General features: G+C 40.4%; 3 protein-coding genes and 2 long non-coding RNA genes across 7 annotated transcripts; 4 read left to right on the forward strand and 1 right to left on the reverse strand.

Moving 5' to 3' along the window:
* Positions 1-1,907: 1,907 nt before the first annotated feature.
* On the forward strand, positions 1,908-9,591 carry LOC135344057 (uncharacterized). Of its 3 annotated transcripts, none has more exons than XR_010397316.1 (9): positions 1,908-2,012; positions 3,173-3,322; positions 3,391-3,540; positions 3,596-3,754; positions 3,806-4,033; positions 4,091-4,241; positions 7,314-8,286; positions 8,339-8,407; positions 8,464-9,591. XR_010397316.1 is itself a non-coding variant. In XM_064541136.1 (7 exons), exons 1-7 carry the CDS (start codon positions 1,949-1,951, stop codon positions 4,511-4,513), a joined length of 1,089 nt encoding a protein of 362 aa, XP_064397206.1. In that variant the 5' UTR covers positions 1,908-1,948; the 3' UTR covers positions 4,514-4,696. The 3 variants fall into 3 exon arrangements, 1 of the variants encoding a protein (XP_064397206.1); XR_010397317.1 differs by lacking the exon at positions 4,091-4,241 and adding an exon at positions 7,094-7,244; XM_064541136.1 differs by lacking the exons at positions 7,314-8,286; positions 8,339-8,407; positions 8,464-9,591 and adding an exon at positions 4,327-4,696.
* On the forward strand, positions 5,598-7,085 carry LOC135344070 (uncharacterized). Its single transcript, XR_010397321.1, has 3 exons — positions 5,598-6,098; positions 6,587-6,751; positions 6,795-7,085. It is a non-coding gene; the product is annotated as an uncharacterized LOC135344070 (long non-coding RNA).
* Positions 9,592-11,491: 1,900 nt separating the features above from the next.
* On the forward strand, positions 11,492-16,890 carry LOC135344056 (scavenger receptor cysteine-rich type 1 protein M130-like). Its single transcript, XM_064541135.1, has 13 exons — positions 11,492-11,588; positions 11,653-11,802; positions 11,857-12,000; positions 12,053-12,211; positions 12,262-12,970; positions 13,057-13,658; positions 13,745-14,880; positions 14,939-15,088; positions 15,148-15,297; positions 15,942-16,100; positions 16,148-16,387; positions 16,438-16,576; positions 16,635-16,890. Exons 7-13 carry the CDS (start codon positions 14,817-14,819, stop codon positions 16,819-16,821), a joined length of 1,089 nt encoding a protein of 362 aa, XP_064397205.1. The 5' UTR covers positions 11,492-11,588; positions 11,653-11,802; positions 11,857-12,000; positions 12,053-12,211; positions 12,262-12,970; positions 13,057-13,658; positions 13,745-14,816; the 3' UTR covers positions 16,822-16,890.
* On the forward strand, positions 13,637-14,514 carry LOC135344327 (uncharacterized). The gene is made up of 2 exons (XM_064541495.1): positions 13,637-13,658; positions 13,745-14,514. Exons 1-2 carry the CDS (start codon positions 13,637-13,639, stop codon positions 14,512-14,514), a joined length of 792 nt encoding a protein of 263 aa, XP_064397565.1.
* A 93-nt stretch (positions 16,891-16,983) lies between the features above and the next one.
* LOC135344067 (uncharacterized) lies at positions 16,984-17,914 on the reverse strand. The gene is made up of 2 exons (XR_010397319.1): positions 17,746-17,914; positions 16,984-17,343 (listed from the first exon to the last, which is right to left on the reverse strand). It is a non-coding gene; the product is annotated as an uncharacterized LOC135344067 (long non-coding RNA).
* Positions 17,915-19,417: the final 1,503 nt, after the last annotated feature.

Below are 19,417 nucleotides of genomic sequence, written 5' to 3' on the forward strand. Positions count from 1 at the left end.
ATTAATGTTATCCTTAATTCAGGGATAAATGTAAATGACACACAGTGTGAACGTTATCCAATAAAAGCTGTCACATTTAGTGACTGCAACGGATCAGGACTAATAAATTGCACAGTGACACCCACAGACAAATGTGGTCGCTTATGCTCTCTTGTGATCTCAGGACAGTGCAACACAGGTTGGTCATGACTGTCAGAAGTGGTTTTACGGCTTGAAACAATTTTACATTCAGCTAACTGCACTGATGGAGCTCTAAGACTGGTGGGTGGATCCACCGACAGAGAGGAACGAGTGGAGGTGTGTGTGGGTGGCAGGCGATGGAGGACAGTTTGCACTGGCAGTCAAGAACTGGCAGGAGCCGTTTGTTCACAAATAGGATACATCTTTGAAGGTAACAGAGGATCAATAACATTGCTCTTAACTATTCTCTATACAATTAAAAATCTCTATACAGGAAGCTCAGTGAGAGTAACCAACTCATTTCCTCCTGGTGAGTACAGACTAAACTGTGCACAACTAAGCAATGGAGCATGGCACTGTAGCCTAGTCAAAGAACAATGTGACAGCTTTGCGGAGCTTGGAGTTGTTTGTAAGAACTATAAAGATCAACCAGACATCCAAGTTACTACACAGTTGCCTACCACATCATGTACCCCTCAAAGCAAAGAATATTCTGGATGTATATGTACTAATAATTCTACCACCTTCACTGCTGGTAGTAGCGTACTGGCAGCTCAGTTACTAGCCGTAATTGCTGTTCTTGTTGTCCTACAAATGGCTACAATGATTGCACTAATCAGCACCTGTGTTGTCTTTAAGAGGAAACGCAAACAAAAGTAACAAAACTATAATGGTATTAACATTAGTAACCTAAACATTGCATGCTCCTGTGTTCTTAATACTCTATAATATAGGGTTACCATGGCTACACAACAAGCTGACCTAACATTTGCAGTGGTTGGAAGCTCACAAACTGAAATGAAGATCGACCCCAACATAACTGCTAACCCAGCATACAAGGCAGTCAAGTGTGACCAGGAGGACCACACCTACGATGTCGTCAGTGAGGGCGTGGCTTCAAGACAGAGGAGAGGCAATTAGTTGTTGCAAAGATACATAACTTCAATTGTTGTATAGCTTTACCTATATTGTTCTGTTTAGTGGCTCTTTTTGTTAAGAACATGTACAGGAAACTGAATTGAGAACCAACACATGATTTGCGCCATTTATACATTCTACCGGAATAATATAATACCCAGAGATGGCAATAATGATAAGCTTCCTATAATTAGTGAGTGCTAAATAAACAACATGCACGTATGTACATAACCCGCAAACAGCTGGGGTAGCTAATGCTGCCATTCATTGCCCCAAGTATTGTTCAATATGCAAGCAAGTCTATACCATTGAATTATAACTTTTACTGACTGGCATAGTAACTAAATACAAAAAATATTGGTATGTTTTTGTACGTACTGCAGTACCGCATACCGTGAAATTTTCGAGGCACTTATATTTCGTGGATTGGCCTCTAAAAGCCATTTCGTTGCACAATGTTCGCAGAATGACTGCTTACCGGAAGCCACGCCTTTAAATCTTTGCATGATAGCAGGTAATTCTAATTAGACAACAATTTTCGTGGACTTAATTTTTGTGTAGAATTCTAACCCACAAAATCCGCGAAAATTAAGCCCCTCAAAAATTTCACGCTATATTGATTCAATTACTATAATTAGACTTAGGTGGCTTCAGGAGGAGGAGTGATTGACAAAGAATGTTTTACTTTCACATTACTTTCACATGTATTACCTTTAGCAGTCAACATCAACATAGCAAGCTTATTTTATGTAAAGTGCATGAGGTTTATAACAACATCCTGTACAAGATTGGCCAAATGAAGTTTATAATAGCCATGCAATGTAGCCATGCAGTGTGATGATGTATCAAAATGCAAGTCACAAGCTTATTGTTGTTGGCTGCCACTACTGCTATTGCTACAGCTCAGTCATCAGGTATATAGTTATGTGTATATATATACTGCACATTCTGAATCTTGCAATGCAGAGTGCTTCAGTCGACAACTTCGTGAATCTAATACAACACTTAGTTTACTTGAGTACTGTTATAATGTCTAGCGTCAGGAGTTCATATGAACTCCTGCAGTTAATAATTATTAGTCTACCTTGGTACGGTAGATGTCTGTGTAGTAGCTACTGGCTGTTCAGAACAATCATTGTATAGATTTTCATAGCTTTTACAAACAACTCCAAGCTCCACAAAGCTGACACATTGTTGTTCAACTGGACTATACAGTGCCATGCTCCATTGCTTAGTTGTGTACAGTTTAGTCTGTACTCTGGGAATGCTCCAGGAGGAAATGAGTTGGTTACTGCCACCGAGCTTCCTGTAGATTTTGTGCATGAGCTGATGCATAGAATTAGAGCAATGTTATTCATCCTCTGTTACCTTCAAAGATGTATCCTATTTGTGAACAAACGGCTCCTGCCAGTTCTTGACTGCCAGTGCAAACTGTCCTCCATTTCCTGCCACTCGTACACACCTCCACTCGTCCCTCTCTGTCAGTGGATCCACTCACCAGCCTTATCTCTCCAATTATGCAGTTGGCTGAAATTCAAAATTATTTTAGATGCACTCTGAAAATCATGACCAACCTGTGTTGCACGTTTGCAAACTCACAACAAAGCATGGGGTATCATCACAGCTGTCACTAGGTGTCACTGTGCAATTGGTTAGTCCTGCATGGTTCTTTGCAGTCACTCAGAATGAACATTTATAGAGAATGTTCATGACACACTGTTCTAATTGCAGTAATCTCTAAAATGAAGAATCACGTTAATTTATATCTATATACGAGTATATAGTTGACTTACCAGAATCACTGTAGCCCAGTTCTGTACAGGCAGCCACTGACTGTCTCTGGAACAGATCCTTCTCCATTCTCGACATAAACAGTATTTTACTTCACTATACATCCCATATATATTCAACTGAGGCACTAATCACTCCAGTGGCATGCACATGTACTTATGACGACAAGTCTACATGTACTGATAATTCCATCGCCCTAACTGCTGGCATTGGTGTACTGGTGGCTCTGTTACCAGCTGTATCAGTTGTAATAATGAATTTCATAAACAGAATATTATTACAGAATGTTTGAATGGACAAATTCAAGAAACTATTTCTAATTCCCTGGAGTACTGTTACAATGGAGAATGGAGCCTGATCTGTCATGATGACAGTCAGTGGAACCGAGAGAGGACAATATCTGCATGCACACAACTGGGTTACAGTGACTCCGGTAAGTTAGTTATCAAGTGAGGAGTAGATAGCTTGTATGTATGTATCTTATATGTATGTATCTTATAGGAATAGGAGGAAGGTCATGTGGGACTACTCAAAGAAAAGTTGTCACACTGACTAACTGCAGTGAACCAGGACAGCATCTCACAGAATGCATGGTCATGGCCAGTGATAGCTGTACTACCTGTTCTATATTGTCTTTAACATGCTTCCTAGGTGCGTTCATATTATTATATATAACAAGGTTGCCATTTAATTTTATTTATTTCAGCTACCTGCACTCATGGAAAGACAAGACTGGTGGGTGGATCCACTGACAGAGAGGGACGAGTGGAGGTGTGTGTGGGTGGCAGGCGATGGAGGACAATTTGCACTGGCAGTCAAGAACTGGCAAGAGCTGTTTGTTCACAAATGGGATACACCTTTGAAAGTAAGAGAGTGGATTGATAAATGTGCTATGAATTTTATGATCTATCAACAGAAAGTACTGTGGCGAACCCATTTCCTCCTGGAGTATTTCCAGAGTACAGACTGGACTGTACACAACTAAGCAATGGAACATGGCACTGTAATCCAGTAAAACAACAATGTGACAGCTTTGTGGAGCTTGGAGTTGTTTGTAAGAACTATGAAGATCTATACAATGACTGTGCTCTGTCAACCAACATGCAAGTCAATACACAGATGCCTATAGCTACTAGTTTAGAAGGTATATAGATTTTATCTTCGTACCAAAGCACCAATTGCTAGATCTCCATGCACACAGGACTGTCTTCTACTCCATGTGAAACAACTACTAACAATGGCAGCTCAACTTCACTGCTAGCAGTAATTGCTGTTCTTGTTGTGTTACAAGTGGCTACAATGACGATACTAATCAGCACCTGTGTTGTCTTTAAGAAGAAACTCAAACAAAAGTAAAGCTGTAACAAACTATAATACATTTGTCTCCTAAGCGCTTGCACGCATGTGTTAATTCTTATAATACTTGTATATATGTAGGATGCTTATGGCTACACAACAAGCTGACTTAACATATGCAGTGGTTGGAGGCACACAAACTGAAATGAAGATCGACCCCAACATAGCTGCTAACCCAGCGTATGAGGCAGTCAAGTGTGACCAAGAGGACCACACCTACGATGTCGTCAGTGAGGGGGTGGTTTCAAGACAGAGGAGGGGCAATTGACATGTATTTGTTTTGCAAAGATACTTCGATGGTTGTGTAGCTAGCTATACCTTACTTATTAATTATATGTTATGTGCTAGGTGACTGTTTTTAACGATACATCATTAGAGGAAACTATATAAGTGGTCATTTGCTGCATCGTGTACAAAACGTGTATACACTAACTATACATACAATGTTACCTCAACGAGGAGTTTTTTGCTTGCTCTCACTGCTATGATTATAGCTATAATTATGCTATAGTGTACATTCTACCAGACACCCCCTGGAATAGCCTGCATGGCAATAATGATAAGCTTTCAGTGATTGCTAAATAAGCATGTTGTTGGTACACAGACTGTACATAACCAAACAACTAGAGTAATTAGCTATTCACTCTGAATAGTGAGTGACTATCGGGCAACTAAAGTTTCTGCTGCAAAATACCATCACACACAATCACTGGGTGTATAATGTCTCATCATAGTGCATCGGATATAGTTCTATGGAATTTTGATACAAAAATGACATAATGTGTGCAATGAAAACTGGGTTAAATTGATTTTGGTAAGTTAGTTATCAAGCGCTGCATGCTACTGTGTGATGCCTCGCGGCTTACAGGCATAATTTTTATAGTATGTGCCCTAGGACGTAGATCTATTCAGTATTTGTTTAGACAAAGAAACATAGACATTAATTGGTCAGAATGTTCTTCTAAGGAGTGATGTTCATAGGAGGTGAGGTCTGTCACTCATAGCCAAGCCGTGGTGATGGTGATAACAAGTACGGACATCAATGAATTTAGTACTATGACAGCCATACTAACAGAGTAGGTATAGCTAATAATGTTATATTAGATTAACATTTAGTGCATTAGCTACAAGTATATAGTGTAAAACAAATTGAATGGGTCACGGCTATTTCATGCACTCATTTTATAACTCCGCATATTGCATGTATATATTCTCCAAGACCCCCCCCCCCCTTCTCTGCATGACAGACAGCAACTAGTGTTTCCTGTTGACATAATATTATACTAAATGCTGTACTCAACTTTTAGTCTCTTGAGCATTACAATTATATAGTTCTCTCTAAGTTGAAACAAACAAAGCACTATGACCAGCATGACTGTTCACCACGGAGTACTATACTGTTGTCGATCATTTCAACTATCGGCACTGCTCAACAAGGTATGTTCATAAGTAATCTTAGTATAGATAAGCAGTTTACTGTGCAAATACAGAGTGCTTCAATATGGGCAAATTCGTAAACTTCATTCCAATCTCCTTGAGTATTGTTACAATGGAGAATGTAGATTGGTCTATTACTCAGCGAGTCAGTGGAGTCTGGATATGACAAGGGCTGTGTGTGCACGACTGGGTTACCGAGATTTTTTTGGTAGTTATAATAATTATACAGCGTGTATGAAGTATACACAGTCTGCATATTTCTAATAGTAACACTGAAAGGGTCACGTCAGAGTGGTGCAGGAACATTTATCACTCTGAGTGAATGCAACGAACCAGGACTAACAGGATGCATATAGTGATGCCCAGTGACGACAACTATACTGAGTGCTCTCTTGTGTTTCTACGGTGTATCGAAGGTTAATCTCAGTTTTACCAATAAAATTTTGGACGTTATTCTCTTGTCGTATAGAAATAATAAAGTATAGCACGAAATTTTCGAGGCACTTAAATTTTGTGGAAAAAAAAGCATTTTGTTGAATACGTTTTGTGGGTTGACTGCTTACCGAAAGCCACGCCTTTAATATTTGCACGTTATAATTCTAATTAAAGAACAATTTGGAACCTTAATTTTCGTAGAATTACTATTAACTCACAAAAACAGCGAAAATTAAGCCCCTCGGAAATTTTGTGCTATACGGTAGTTACCATAATTATGGAGGGTAATTTTAGTTAGTGCACATTTTCGTATGAACTACTCAATTAAATTTTAACAATTCGTACAGCTCAGGATAGTTATGTTGAACGTATTGCGGTAGAATAATTTCATAGTTAACTTTTCGTATGATTCTCTATGCGAAATTTCCACTATACGAAAATAACCCGCTATTACGGATAATGTATACAGCTAACTGTGCTGATGGAGAGATAAGACTGGTGAGAGGATCCACTGACAGAGAGGGACGAGTGGAGGTGTGTGTAGGAAGTCCCCCAACTTTATGGAGGACAGTTTGCACTGGCAGTCAAGAACTAGCAGGAGCCGTTTGTTCACAAATGGGATACACCTTTGAAGGTAAGAGAGTGGATTGATAAATGATTTTATGATCCATCAACAGAGAGCACTGTGGCCAACTGATTTCCTCCTGGAGCATTTCCAGAGTACAGACTGGACTTTACACAACTAAGTAATGGAACATGGCACTATAGTCCAGTTGAACAAGAATGTGACAGCTTTGTGGAGCTTGGAGTTGTTTGTAAGAACTATGAAGATTTATACAATGAACGCTTGAAGGACTGTGCTCTGTTAACCAACATGCAAGTCACTACACATATGCCTATATAGCTACTAGTTTAGAAGGTATATAGAGTTTATCTTCGTACCAAAGCACCAATTGCTAGATATCCATGCACACAGAACTGTCTTATACTCCATGTGAAACAACTAATAACAATGGCAGCTCAACTTCACTGCTAGCAGTAATTGCTGTTCTTGTTGTCCTACAAGTGGCTACAATGATTGCACTAATCAGCACCTGTATTGTCTTTAAGAGGAAACACAAACGAAAGTAGGAGCTATAACAAACTATAATGCATTAATAATCTAAGCACTTGTGTTCTTATAACAACTTGTTTAGGGTGACCATGGCTACACAACAAGCTGACCTAACCTATGCAGTGGCTCATGACGACACGTATATAGAGGAGAGAACCTTACATGTGTAATTGTGGACAATTGCTGCATCATGTACAGGTCATGTGTACATTTTACCAGACGGTAGTCTGACCCCCCCCCCCCCCCGTAATAGAGTTGCATGAATATATAATTTTGAATAAAGGTAATCTCCGTGATCCTTTATCTTACCTCCAAGGTCGTTAGGTTCAAACACCCCCGAATATATCCCCGACCTAGTCTGCTGCTCGAGACGGACAACACACTGGACTAGTGGTGTAGAACTGAGTGAAGACGAGACCCTGCTCGGCTAGTAACTGGATGTGAGGGGTATTGGAGGTGGGGTGTCCGTAGGGAGTGAGGTCATCATAGCCAAACTGTGTGGGCGTGTGTGTGTGTGTGTGTGTGTGTGTGTGTGCATGTAGGTGTGTGGGTGGGTGTAGGGGGATAGTGACAAGCAACATAAATGAACCAGCTATATACACAGTCATTGGGGCGAGCGTAGCGAGCCCTATCTTAGTGACCTCGGTAGACAATTTCTCTGTATGTATGTATGTATGTATGTATGTCATGGTACGTGCGGCCTGATAGCCGGTTTTTACACACGCGGTCCTTACCAATTTCGTGTATTTGTCGTGTATTTTGCACAATTGGAGGCATAAGAAAAAGTTGCATAAAATGAATCCTGACAATGAACGCAAACAAGAAAGACTTCGAATAAGGAGGGATCGAAACAGACAAGCAAGAGCCCAAGAAACAGCTGAAGAGAAAGAAGTCAGGCTAGCCAAACGCAGAGAAAAGCACAGGGCACTCAAATTCAATTGCACTGGATGCCAATAGAGCATCCCAGCAACTGAGACGGGACACAGAGATTCCTGAGGCTAGGCAGGCACACCTACAGCAAATGGCTGCTTCCACCCAAACCAGCAGAGCTTCAGGTAAGTACAGGTGGCGTACAGGTGATATAAGCCAGTGTAATTTTCATTACAGATACTCCTGAGGCCAGACAGGCACGCCTACAGCAAATGGCTGCTTCAACTCAAACCAGCAGAGCCTCGGGTAAGTGCCACTTGTCAGTGGCGTTCATGATGATAAACCAGTGTTTTTTTCTACAGACACTCCTGAGGCCAGACACGCACGCTTAGAACAAGACAGGCATAGGTATTCACAACACATAGATGTGAACCACCTGTACTGCGCTCACGCTCGCCCCATGACACCTTGTGTCACCCTAGTTATAATTATAATCATAGGTCTACCCATGTAGTAAGGATGTACCACACTCACTACTTATATCTGCAGGCACAGAAGAAAAAGCAGTGGTTATTATGCCTCGGTGCGCATGTGCAAGCGAGGTATACGGTAGTGTGTTTGTGTGTCTGTGTGTGTGTCTGTGTAGACTGCTACAGCTGCTCAAGGATGAATCAAGTGCAAGTAAGAGTTTTTATAGGCTTCTAGTCATGTTTACTTGGATTTTAATTCGTGGATTTGCAAAATAATGCTTTGTTCTCGAGTTATGCCTAGTTTTGCTTACTTGGAATGCCATTGCAGCCTTTTCAGTAGAGCACGTAGCCAAACTTGCTTACCGAGTGTTGCTACTCTACTTAGTAGTTAGCTCTGCACTAGAACGCTAGCTATTGGTAGCTGCAAGAGTGACAAGAGAGCTTCAAGGCTCTGCGAGCTGCTAATGCAGCCATTAATTTTAGACTTTAACTTTTGGCATCGATCGTTTTTAACAACAATCATGGTCGGTCATTACCCACTCTGTGAGTTTTTGCATGCAGCAAAATTAAATTGTTTTATCATGATTGTGTATAAAAACTTTATGTTATGTAGCTTTGGCATCTCCACCGAGGCATCAGCACCACCTGTGGTGCTTTCATTTCATGCAAGCACACCCACAACTCACACAGCTACACAACTACATAATTATTACACAGATGTACAGTATACACCCACATCATCAACTAGGAACAGCACCACGTTGGGTGGCGTGGCAGCCATGACGACGGCTAGCAGAAAGACCAACAGAAAATTCTCCCGTTCTGGCAACAAAGTTGATTTCCACACGATAATCAAACACTCCAGTTAGACTATAATTATGCAGCCTATATATAATTATACTAACTTGATATATAGCTGGCTAATAAAATATGGAGTATATAGCTATACTTAAGATTCAAAAACTGCCTGTGCTGAACGTTCACTCTATAATTATCTGTGTGTATTAATTATTGATTATAGCTGATTGTCATGAGTCACAGAGTGCATTAAGATTTGATTGACAGCCTTTTATTAATTATGCCTCGGTGTGCATTTTTAATCAGTGAAACATTAATCATCTTGTCCTGGGTTCTTGACCTTTGCTTGGATTATAGCAGATACCGTTTCTGTTGCTCTTGACCGTTTATTTGCTTGCTTGGAAAGCTTGCTATACCTAGTTCTATCCAGTGCAGCAAACTAGTACATCATAATTTATACCCTAGCTACAGAAGGCTAATTTTCCATATCTTGTGGTTTCAAAGAATGCAATCAAAGGTCAAAGGTTGCAATTAAATCTGAGATCTCTTTTCTCAAGCTGTTTCGTCTGGGGCGCGATAGCTCAACTGATTTCTGCTATGATTATAAAAAGGATGAAGCTATAGTGGTGGTGTATAAACCCAGGGGCGTGAGGGTAAACTCAGTTTTACATGTAAAACATAAGCCCACGTGATGTTTTAATTAGTGACCTTTTGACATTGGTGTACCTCCTCTGGGCTCTGCTAATGCAGCCATTAATTTTAGACTTGAACTTTTGGCATCCATCGTTTTTAACAACAATTATGGTAGATCATTACCCACTCTGTGAGTTTTTGCATGCAGCAAAATTAAATTGTTGATCATGTGCATAAAAGCTATTAGTAGCTTTATGTTATGTAGCTTTGGCATCTCCACGAGGCATCAGCACCCACGGTGCTTTCATTATACACATGACTTGTGAATATAGATGGACAAGACAAATGATGGACAAGACTTGCACAAGTCATGTGTATAATTAAAATATCCATCCCCTTCCTTCTATACATGACACTCGCAGCATTGAATTGCTGTTGTGCACTTATTAGTAAATAATTAGCTGATAATCTTAAGCATTTCTCTTCGCCTCGAACTATAAAAAACGTACAAATGATAAGACCTAGTATGTGTACTATAATATATACTGCGACTGTATATTTGCATAGCTCAATGAGGTATTATTATACCAAAGATCTGTGACAACGTATAATCGAACCCCGCTACCGAATATTGATCCATGAGTGCCTCGACAGAAACCCTCACTGCATAGCCGTGCAAGCACGTTGCAACTCCAAATTTGGGGACTTCTTATAAGCATATATATCTTATCTCAGCAAATCCCCTTCAGGAGAAACGGTAAGCTATGTCCAATGATCGATGTTGTTGTCTAATTTTGCGTAAGGTCAGACATGTATATGGCGATGTTTTATAATTATCACATCCAGTAGAAAAAGCTATAGATCTATCAACACAACAAATGAACTCTCATTGAGTCTTGACATAGAATGTATGGTGAAATACATGATGAATCATAAACCGCCAGTAAAACAGTATAACATTACGTCACAATGATAGCAAGCTATAATTATATAATTAGCGCCTCGGATTATAGTAGTCGGTCAGTCTGTCTGTTTGGTTTGTCGTTTTGTGTATTCCATCTGCTCACCTCGATGCGATAGCGCTGTGTTTGTACCATAGATAGCTTCAAAAGGTATAGTGAATTTGGCAGATTTTGATGCTTTGACTCGAAGCTTTAGATTACACTAAACGCCAAGGGTTTGCACTCAGTGCTCTAGTTGTTCCATATTCCACTTACACATTAGCATATTCTCAGTTCTTGAATACTTGGTAGTATAAATAAAAATAACTGATGGTGCAAACGACCGCTTGTTTCCTTAGATGAACGAACATCCATATTGTGTCGGATTATTGATACCTTAAATTAAGCTATAGCATAATACTCTATAATTATAGCTGGAGAGTGAACAAATAATTGTTTAAGGTACTTTTAAGTGGCAATTTTCAATAGGAAGTAAATCATGTAACTTATAAGATTGTCATTTCCTGTAAAATTGTATGACCTATAAACAGATGCCTACAAAGATCACTCTAGCTCTTATAGTCAACATGAAAGTGTTTAGCGTACTGATATCTATCTTTACTACTATTTCAACTCAACAACAAGGTATGTATGTAATTATAATGCTATATATAGACACCTATATACAATGAATTTCATGAACATGCAGAATATTTGAATGGAAAACTTCAACATACTATTTCTGATATCCCTGTGTACTGTTACAATGGAGAATGGAGATGGATCTGTTACCAAGATAGTCAGTGGAACCAAGAGAGGACAATATCTGTATGCACACAACTGGGTTACAGTGCACTTGGTGAGTTAGTTATCAAGTTAGGAGTAGATAGCTTGTAATATCTTTTATATACAGGAGTAGCAGACGAGATATGTGGGACTATTCAAAGAAAAGTTGTCACACTGACTAACTGCAATGAACAGCATCTCACAGAATGCATGGTCACGGCCAGTGACAGCTGCACTACCTGTTCTTACTTGTTTTTAAGATGTTCTGCAGGTTAGTGTATATAATGTTGCCATGCCGTTTTAGCATACTAAATTTATTTCAGCCATCTGCACTGATGGAGAGATAAGATTGGTGGGTGGATCCACTGACAGAGAGGGACGAGTGGAGGTGTGTGTGGGTGGCAGGCGATGGAGGACAGTTTGCAATGGCAGTCAAGAACTGGCAGGAGCCATTTGTTCACAAATGGGATACATCTTTGAAGGTAACGTGAAATTGATATTTAATTTACTGTGAATGTACTACAATTAACAGCAAGTGCTATTGCACTACCAAACTCATTTCCTCCCGGAGCATTCCCAGAGTACAGACTAGACTGTACACAACTAAGCAATGCAACATGGCACTGTAGTCCAGTTGAACAACAATGTGTCAGCTTTGTGGAGCTTGGTGTTGTTTGTAGAACTATGAAGATCTATACAGTGAATGTTCTAGGACTAGTACACTGTCTACATTGTCAACCAGCATACAAGTTAGATAAATGTGCATCATTATACATATTCGGTAGTGTACAAAATAATATTCCCCCACCCATGACTGTGCACAAACCCAGTGGCAGATCTAGAAAAAGTGGTAGGTAGGTGCTGAGTAAGAGAGGCAAGGAGTATTCCGCATAGTAGCGCGCGAAAATAGAGAGTTACACCCCCTTTGATATCATTTCCGGTGGGTGCGGGTATCAGTGTGACATTAATAATTTTGTGTGGTTTGCATTGCCGCTGGTGCTTGTTGAAACACTCTTACCAACAAGATAATGGTGCTGTTTGCTGTCTTTAACATGAGGTAGTAATAATTTATGTACAGGCTTAATCAGACCTAAGTATCTCACGTGCTGGCAATTCCATGCACCACCTTCATTGCTGTCATTGGTGTACTGGTGGCTCTGTTACTAGCTGTATCAGTTGGTTGGATAGTGTCCTGTGTTATTCTACTCATGCAGGAGAGGACAGACTGTGCACAAACAACAGTGAGTGGTCCTAAACACACACCTCATGTTTACCCATACTAATATGTTGCTCTTACTAAATGTTGTTCACTGCTATTCCCACACAGTGTTGATGGTACTATCTCAACAAGGAGCAATCAGAGCTACACACAACAGGACATCAACACACAGCTCTAGTAGAGTGAACAGAGATGATAAACAGATGGAGGAAAATATGCTACCCTTTTGTCGTTTATTAGTATTAGTGAATCACTGAGTGCATTAACATTTTAACTAGAGCACTAAAGTGCAAACCCTCGGCTGATGACATATGTATTAGTTAATGTACAGTGTAGAGGGGTCCGACTACGAGGGCGTAAGCCCGAGGGGGAGGTGTGGTTTACTGTCATAAACCCCGAGGCACTGTGTATTAACTGATATATATCCCATCTGATTGGTTGCTGCATGACCACCATAACTACCGGGTATATAACAGCAACATACTACTTGACAACCACATTCAAAACGAGAAACGGCAAAAAACAATGGCTTGTCAATACTCCGAGTCTTGCATTGGTATGTGCGAATGGACAGGCTGCCCAGGAATTGCGGGAAGTCAGCCACTCCCTCTCCAAGGAAGCCAAGTGAATGCTCCCCCTCTCTCTTACAAGCATTGAGCCCGCCCTTCCTTGCTCTCCTTCTAATTCTATGGCTGACCAGGCAAGCGAAGGTAAACTCCACTGCAAAAAAATTAATACTGCACAAAAATTTGAATTATGACTATCTAGTATTGACTCTACAATAACTTCTTTTTAGGACATGGAGACCTTCAGCCCCTCCCCCAGTCTCGTTTTGAGTTTTCATCTGCCAGCACACTGGCAGAATTTTCGAAAGGGCTGATTCCACAGAACACCTCCAAGAACACCAAGTGGGCAATGACCAGTTTTGAGGCCTGGAAATCTACCAGGAATGCCATTCACCCTGAAGACCAAGTTCCTGAAGACTTCCTGCAGTGCACTGATCCAGACACCATCAACAACCAACTTTCTAAATTCATTGTCGAAACAAGGAAGACAAACGGAGCTCAATATCCACTGGCAACTCTTCACTCCCTCCTTTGTGGCGTCTTGAGGTGTATGCGTGAATCAAACCCTGTCGGATGCCCAAATTTCCTCGACAAAAAATACACCCGGTTCAGACCACTTCAACGTACACTTGACAACTACTTCAACAAGTTGCATTCTGATGGTGTTGGAAGAAAGGTGAAGCAAGCTGAGACCATCTCATTGGAGGAAGAAGACAAAATCTGGGGTAGTGGTTTCATGGACTTGAATACACCAAAAGGTCTCCAAAATGCTGCTTTCTATAGTGTTGGAAAATTTGTCTGTTTGCACGGAGGTCAAGAACACAGGCGTCTTAAACTCAGCCAAATACAACGTGGCGACGGCAAGTACATATACCACGAAAACGTGTCGAAGAATCAAAATGGAAGCTTTATATATTTTTTAGCTATTTATATTGTTCGTCCACCCAATTGGGCTACTCTCCTAACAATGAGGCTACAAAGAAGAAGAAAAAGTAGCTAGTTAGCTAGCTGCCAACGTGCAAGTTCAAGTTTCTTAGCTTTTGCTCGACAAAGAAGCTTTAACGTCAAATTCTGCCACTATTTAAACCAAGATAATAAGCCTAAACTTCTTGCAGAAATGGGTGGGCATATTTTTGCGAGGGTACGGTAATTACGAGAGTAAACGTTCTAAGTCGCAGTTTTCAGAAGGAACTATTAAATTACTATAGATTGTCATTTCCTGTATAAAAATTAACAGATGCCTATATATATATATATGCATAATTATAGTAAAGATCATGCACTCTAGCTCTTATAGTCACCATGAGAGTTTTGAGCACACTACTGCTATCTATCGTCACTATTGTTTCAACTCAACAACAACAAGGTACGTATGCTATAGACATCCTATAATTATACATGCACGGCTTTAATCATTATGACAGAATGTTTGAATGGACAACTTCAACAGACTATTTCTAATATCCTGGAGTACTGTTACCATGGAGAATGGAGATGGATCTGTCTCCAAGACAGTCAATGGAACCACGAGAGGACAATATTTGTATGCACACAACTGGGTTACAGTGGATCTGGTAAGTTAGTTACCAATTAAGTGAGAAGTAGATAGCTTGTATGTATTTTATAATTATAGTAAGAGCAAATGGACCGTGTGGGACTACTCAAAGAAAAGTTGTCACACTGACTAACTGCAGTGAACCAGGACAGCATCTCACAGAATGCATGGTCACGGCCAGTGACAACTGCATTACCTGTTTTTATTTGTCTTCAACATGTTTCCCAGGTTGGTGTATAATGTTGCCAGCATGCTTGCGACGATATACATTACTATGCCTCGGTGCGCATGCGCAAGCGAGGTATACAGTAGTGTGTTTGTATGTCTCTGTGTGTGTGTGTGTGTAGACTGTTTCAGCTGCTCAAGGATCAATGAAGTGCAAGTAAGAGTTTCTATAGGCTTCTAGTCATGTTTTCTTGGCTTGGTATTTGTGGATTTGCAAAATAAAGCTTCGTTCTCGAGTTATGCCTAGTTTTGCTTACTTGGAATGCCATTGCAGCCTTTTCAGTAGCAAAACTTGTTCACGAGTGTTGCTACTCTACTTAGTAGTTAGCTCTGCACTAGAACGCTAGCTATTGGTAGCTGCAAGAGTGAGAAGAGAGCTGCAGCAAGGCTCTGATCTGCTGACTTGCAGCCTGATTAATTTTAGACTTTAACTTTTGGCATCGATCGTTATTAATAACAATCATCGTCGATCATTACCCACTCTTTGAGTTTCCCTGTGATTCTGGATTCTGCATGCAGCAAAATTCATCATGATAATTTTATAATTAATATGTGTATAAAAGCTAGCTATTAGTAGCTTTATGTTTTATGTAGCTTTGGTACCTCTATCGAGGCATCAGCACCCGCGGTGCTTTCATTTATTTCAGCTGTCTGCACTGATGGAGAGATAAGACTGGTGGATGGATCCACTGACAGAGAGGGACGAGTGGAGGTGTGTGCAAACAGGCGATGGAGGACAGTTTGCACTGGCAGTCAAGAACTGGCAGGAGCTGTTTGTTCACAAATGGGATACATTTATTTTGAAGGTAACGGAGGATCAATTGTGACAATTCTCATTAGTTACCATCTACAGGAGGCACGGTGGCAGTAACTAACTCATTTCCTCCTGGAGCATTTCCGGAGTACAGACTAGACTGTACACAACTAAGCAATGGAACATGGCACTGTAGTCCAGTTGAAGAACAATGTGACAGCTTTGTGGAGCTTGGAGTTGTTTGTAAGAACTATGAAGATCGGTGCAGTGAATGTTCTAGGACTAGTACACTGTCCACCAACATGCAAATTACTACACAGTTGCCTACTAGTTTACAAGGTAATTTAAAACTGCAAAACGCATAACTTGAATTCCATGCATATATACAGAAATGTATTCTACAACTAATAACAATGGCAGCTCAACTTCACTGCTAGCTGTAATTGCTGTTCTTGTTGTCCTACAAGTGGCTACAATGATTGGACTAATCAGCACGTGTGTTGTCTTTAAGAGGAAACACAAACAAAAGTATGAGCTAATACAAAGTATAACATTAAGCATATACATGGCTTGTGTCCTTAAATAGGGTGACCATGGCTACACAACAAGCTGACCTAACCTATTCAGTGGTTGGAGGTACACAAACTGAAATAAAGATCGACCCCAACATAGCTGCTAACCCAGCGTACCAGGCAGTCAAGTGTGACCAGGAGGACCACACCTACGATGTCATCAGTGAGGGGGTGGCTTCAAGACAGAGGAGAGGCAATTGACATACAAAACTTTGAACTTTTATTTTAGCATTAGCATCAACTTATTAAACGAGTATGTTGGCTTTAATTACCGCATTAGCCACTTCCGGATCCCAGAGCGAGTTTTGAGTATAAAAGAGCTGCCTAGGACGCGACCTTTGACCCCGAAAATTTCATTCAAGCCTTAGTAACGAGCTGTTTTTTTCTCTTGCGCAAAAGCGCTCAGAACCCATTCATACACACAGTGAACACTAAAAAAAATACACAGAAGGGAGGGGAATACATTCCTGGTGGGTTTTCTTCTTTACCAGAATCAAAAAGACAAAAATAAAATTTATGATTATGGCTGACAAATAAATAATGCTCAGGTAGGTCTGTAGGTACAGTAAAAGGCTATGTCTATTCAGCTCCAGGTTAGCTACAGTGAGCATTACTCCAGTGAACTCTTCCAAAGAGTTTTCCTTGCTTTCTTGCATATAAATAGACGGCATTGAGACTTGAGACTACGCCATTGTGCATTGTAGAAAGTTGACGAAATTGATTCTGAAAAGGAATTTATATCAGCATTAATTAATGTCAGTATATCAAACAAATCTTAGCTATCATTTAGAGTTGTAGAGTGGGGTGCAAACAAGTGAGAGCTCTCCCGGGTAGGGGTTGGTAGTGCTGGCAGCATAATTTTTGGGGAAGAATTATGCTGATATCATGGCCACATTAGTGAGAATAATAGGCAGGTTTTGGAAATACAGGTCAGTCGAGTCAGTAGTATAAACATCTGTAGGCCTGATGGAAGTTAGAGTACATGGGATGTGGTCTATGTTATGCTTTGGAGGAATAATGTGGGAATGAATAATAGAACTACCAACCCCTAGCAGTGAGTCTTTCCAGAAAAGAGGCCAGAGAGGTAACGATATAATTATTGCTTGATACAGTAGTAAGACTTACATTTTCTATATACATAGGTTGTGATGCCAAGAAGACTGTCAACAAGCGAGGGTAGTCCTTCAAAGCGACTTGAGAAAAGATGAACGTTGTTAATAATAATGACTCCATGTACGAAGGTTATTATACAAATGTCATGGTGGCTATGAGCATGATGACCCACTAGTAATTGAACGGAAAAACACTCGTCCATTTTGTCACTAGTCCCCCACTCTTCACCACAGCCACAACACCCAGCTGCTGTTTGTGCGATATTTTAAACTTACAATACTAGTACAATCAATTTCCGTTCTTCAGGAGGTGCTTGGACGATACCCGAACCCACTAGGTGTTCCCTGGCCCTACAGACTTTCAACACTTCACTTTGTTACTTTATCCATGTAAAATGAAATGTTAATGTTAAAAAGCACTCGCAGGTTGATAAAGTCACATTACTGTATACTATATATACTACTTACTTTTATAGACTATACTACTTACCTTCTTCAACAACAACATCAGTTTGCCAAATCTTCATGTTTTCCAAGGCCAATGAACAACTGGCAGCAAGAAAATTAAACGCTTAGCACTGTCAATTCTATCAACAAAGATCTGTTTGGTATCTTCAGTCTCGTGGAACCCCAGTAGGCTTCTTCTGAGGTTGAGAACACTTCTTGAAAATAAACTTTTGACAGCCATTTTTTTGTTAATTCAGTTTATGTCACGTCTACTATCTTGTGAGAGAGCGGAAGAAGCCGTATCAAAAGAAGACTGTAAGAATGTAAAGAATGTGCATTATACTGTCAAGGACGTCTTTTTGCAAGACTCAAGCAAATTCATTTTTTCATTTTCGCCATTTCCCGTTGCATCCGGTGAGCTGTCCTGGGCACGCCTTTTTATAGTCAGCATGCTCGTTTAAGATGCAGGCTCATGCACTGTGCACAAGAAATTCTTTGTTTCGTATTAAATTATGGGTTTAACAATTATTGTGAAGCTCAGATAGTCACTCCGCTAGTATCATAATGCAGGTCACAAGTTTAGCTGCCACAACTGATTATTGCTACAACTCACAGCTCAGCCACCAGGTATTAGTGGCTGTGCAATTATCTTCTCAATTATGGAACTATTTCTGATCTCTTGGAGTACTGTTACAATGGAGAATGAAGATGAATGATCTGTTCCAGAGACAGCCAGTGGCTACTTGTACAAGAACGTTTAGCTGAAATAAATATTTTAGCGATCGCACCTAAAAATTACGTGACAGGAATACAGGAGAATACATAGTACAGACAGACAGAGTGGTAAACGCATCATTATACATAATTATCCTGAATACATGTAATATTTCCCACCCATGCAAAATCATACAGGGCTGAAGCCTCCCCAAACTAGTCCTCCCTTATTAGTTTGTGGTAAGATCGCCAACGTCAGAGCCACCTTACTTGTCTAAAGTTGCCTACACAGTGGCAGATCCCGGAAAAAGAAAGGGGGATTCCAAACCAACTAGTACGCAGAACGAAGGCGAAACATTTTCTGGGGGGGGGGAGGTTATGCTTACTTCCGGTCATACGTTGTGCAGAAGACTAGGGAAAATCCCGTTCACAGGATATAGTGTCCTATAGCTGTGTTATTATTCTACTCAGGAGAGGACAGACTGTGCACAAACAACAGTGAGTGGTCCTAAACACATACCTCA

The sequence above is a fragment of the Halichondria panicea genome, chromosome 11 (assembly GCF_963675165.1).
Source record: "Halichondria panicea chromosome 11, odHalPani1.1, whole genome shotgun sequence".
Classification (NCBI taxonomy): Eukaryota; Metazoa; Porifera; class Demospongiae; order Suberitida; family Halichondriidae; genus Halichondria; species Halichondria panicea.

What these genes read in the sequence shown, in the direction of transcription:
- LOC135344057 (XM_064541136.1), top strand. Translation starts at nt 1,949, where the DNA reads ATGCAAGTCACAAGCTTATTGTTGTTGGCTGCCACTACTGCTATTGCT. An exon ending in TATAGCTACTAGTTTAGAAG is followed by an intron (nt 4,034 to 4,090) that starts GTATATAGATTT and finishes CCATGCACACAG; the next exon opens with GACTGTCTTCTACTCCATGT. An exon ending in AAGAAGAAACTCAAACAAAA is followed by an intron (nt 4,242 to 4,326) that starts GTAAAGCTGTAA and finishes GTATATATGTAG; the next exon opens with GATGCTTATGGCTACACAAC.
- LOC135344327 (XM_064541495.1), top strand. Translation starts at nt 13,637, where the DNA reads ATGGCTGACCAGGCAAGCGAAG. An exon ending in GGCTGACCAGGCAAGCGAAG is followed by an intron (nt 13,659 to 13,744) that starts GTAAACTCCACT and finishes ACTTCTTTTTAG; the next exon opens with GACATGGAGACCTTCAGCCC.
- LOC135344056 (XM_064541135.1), top strand. Translation starts at nt 14,817, where the DNA reads ATGAGAGTTTTGAGCACACTACTGCTATCTATCGTCACTATTGTTTCA. An exon ending in TTCAACTCAACAACAACAAG is followed by an intron (nt 14,881 to 14,938) that starts GTACGTATGCTA and finishes TCATTATGACAG; the next exon opens with AATGTTTGAATGGACAACTT. An exon ending in GTTGCCTACTAGTTTACAAG is followed by an intron (nt 16,388 to 16,437) that starts GTAATTTAAAAC and finishes GCATATATACAG; the next exon opens with AAATGTATTCTACAACTAAT.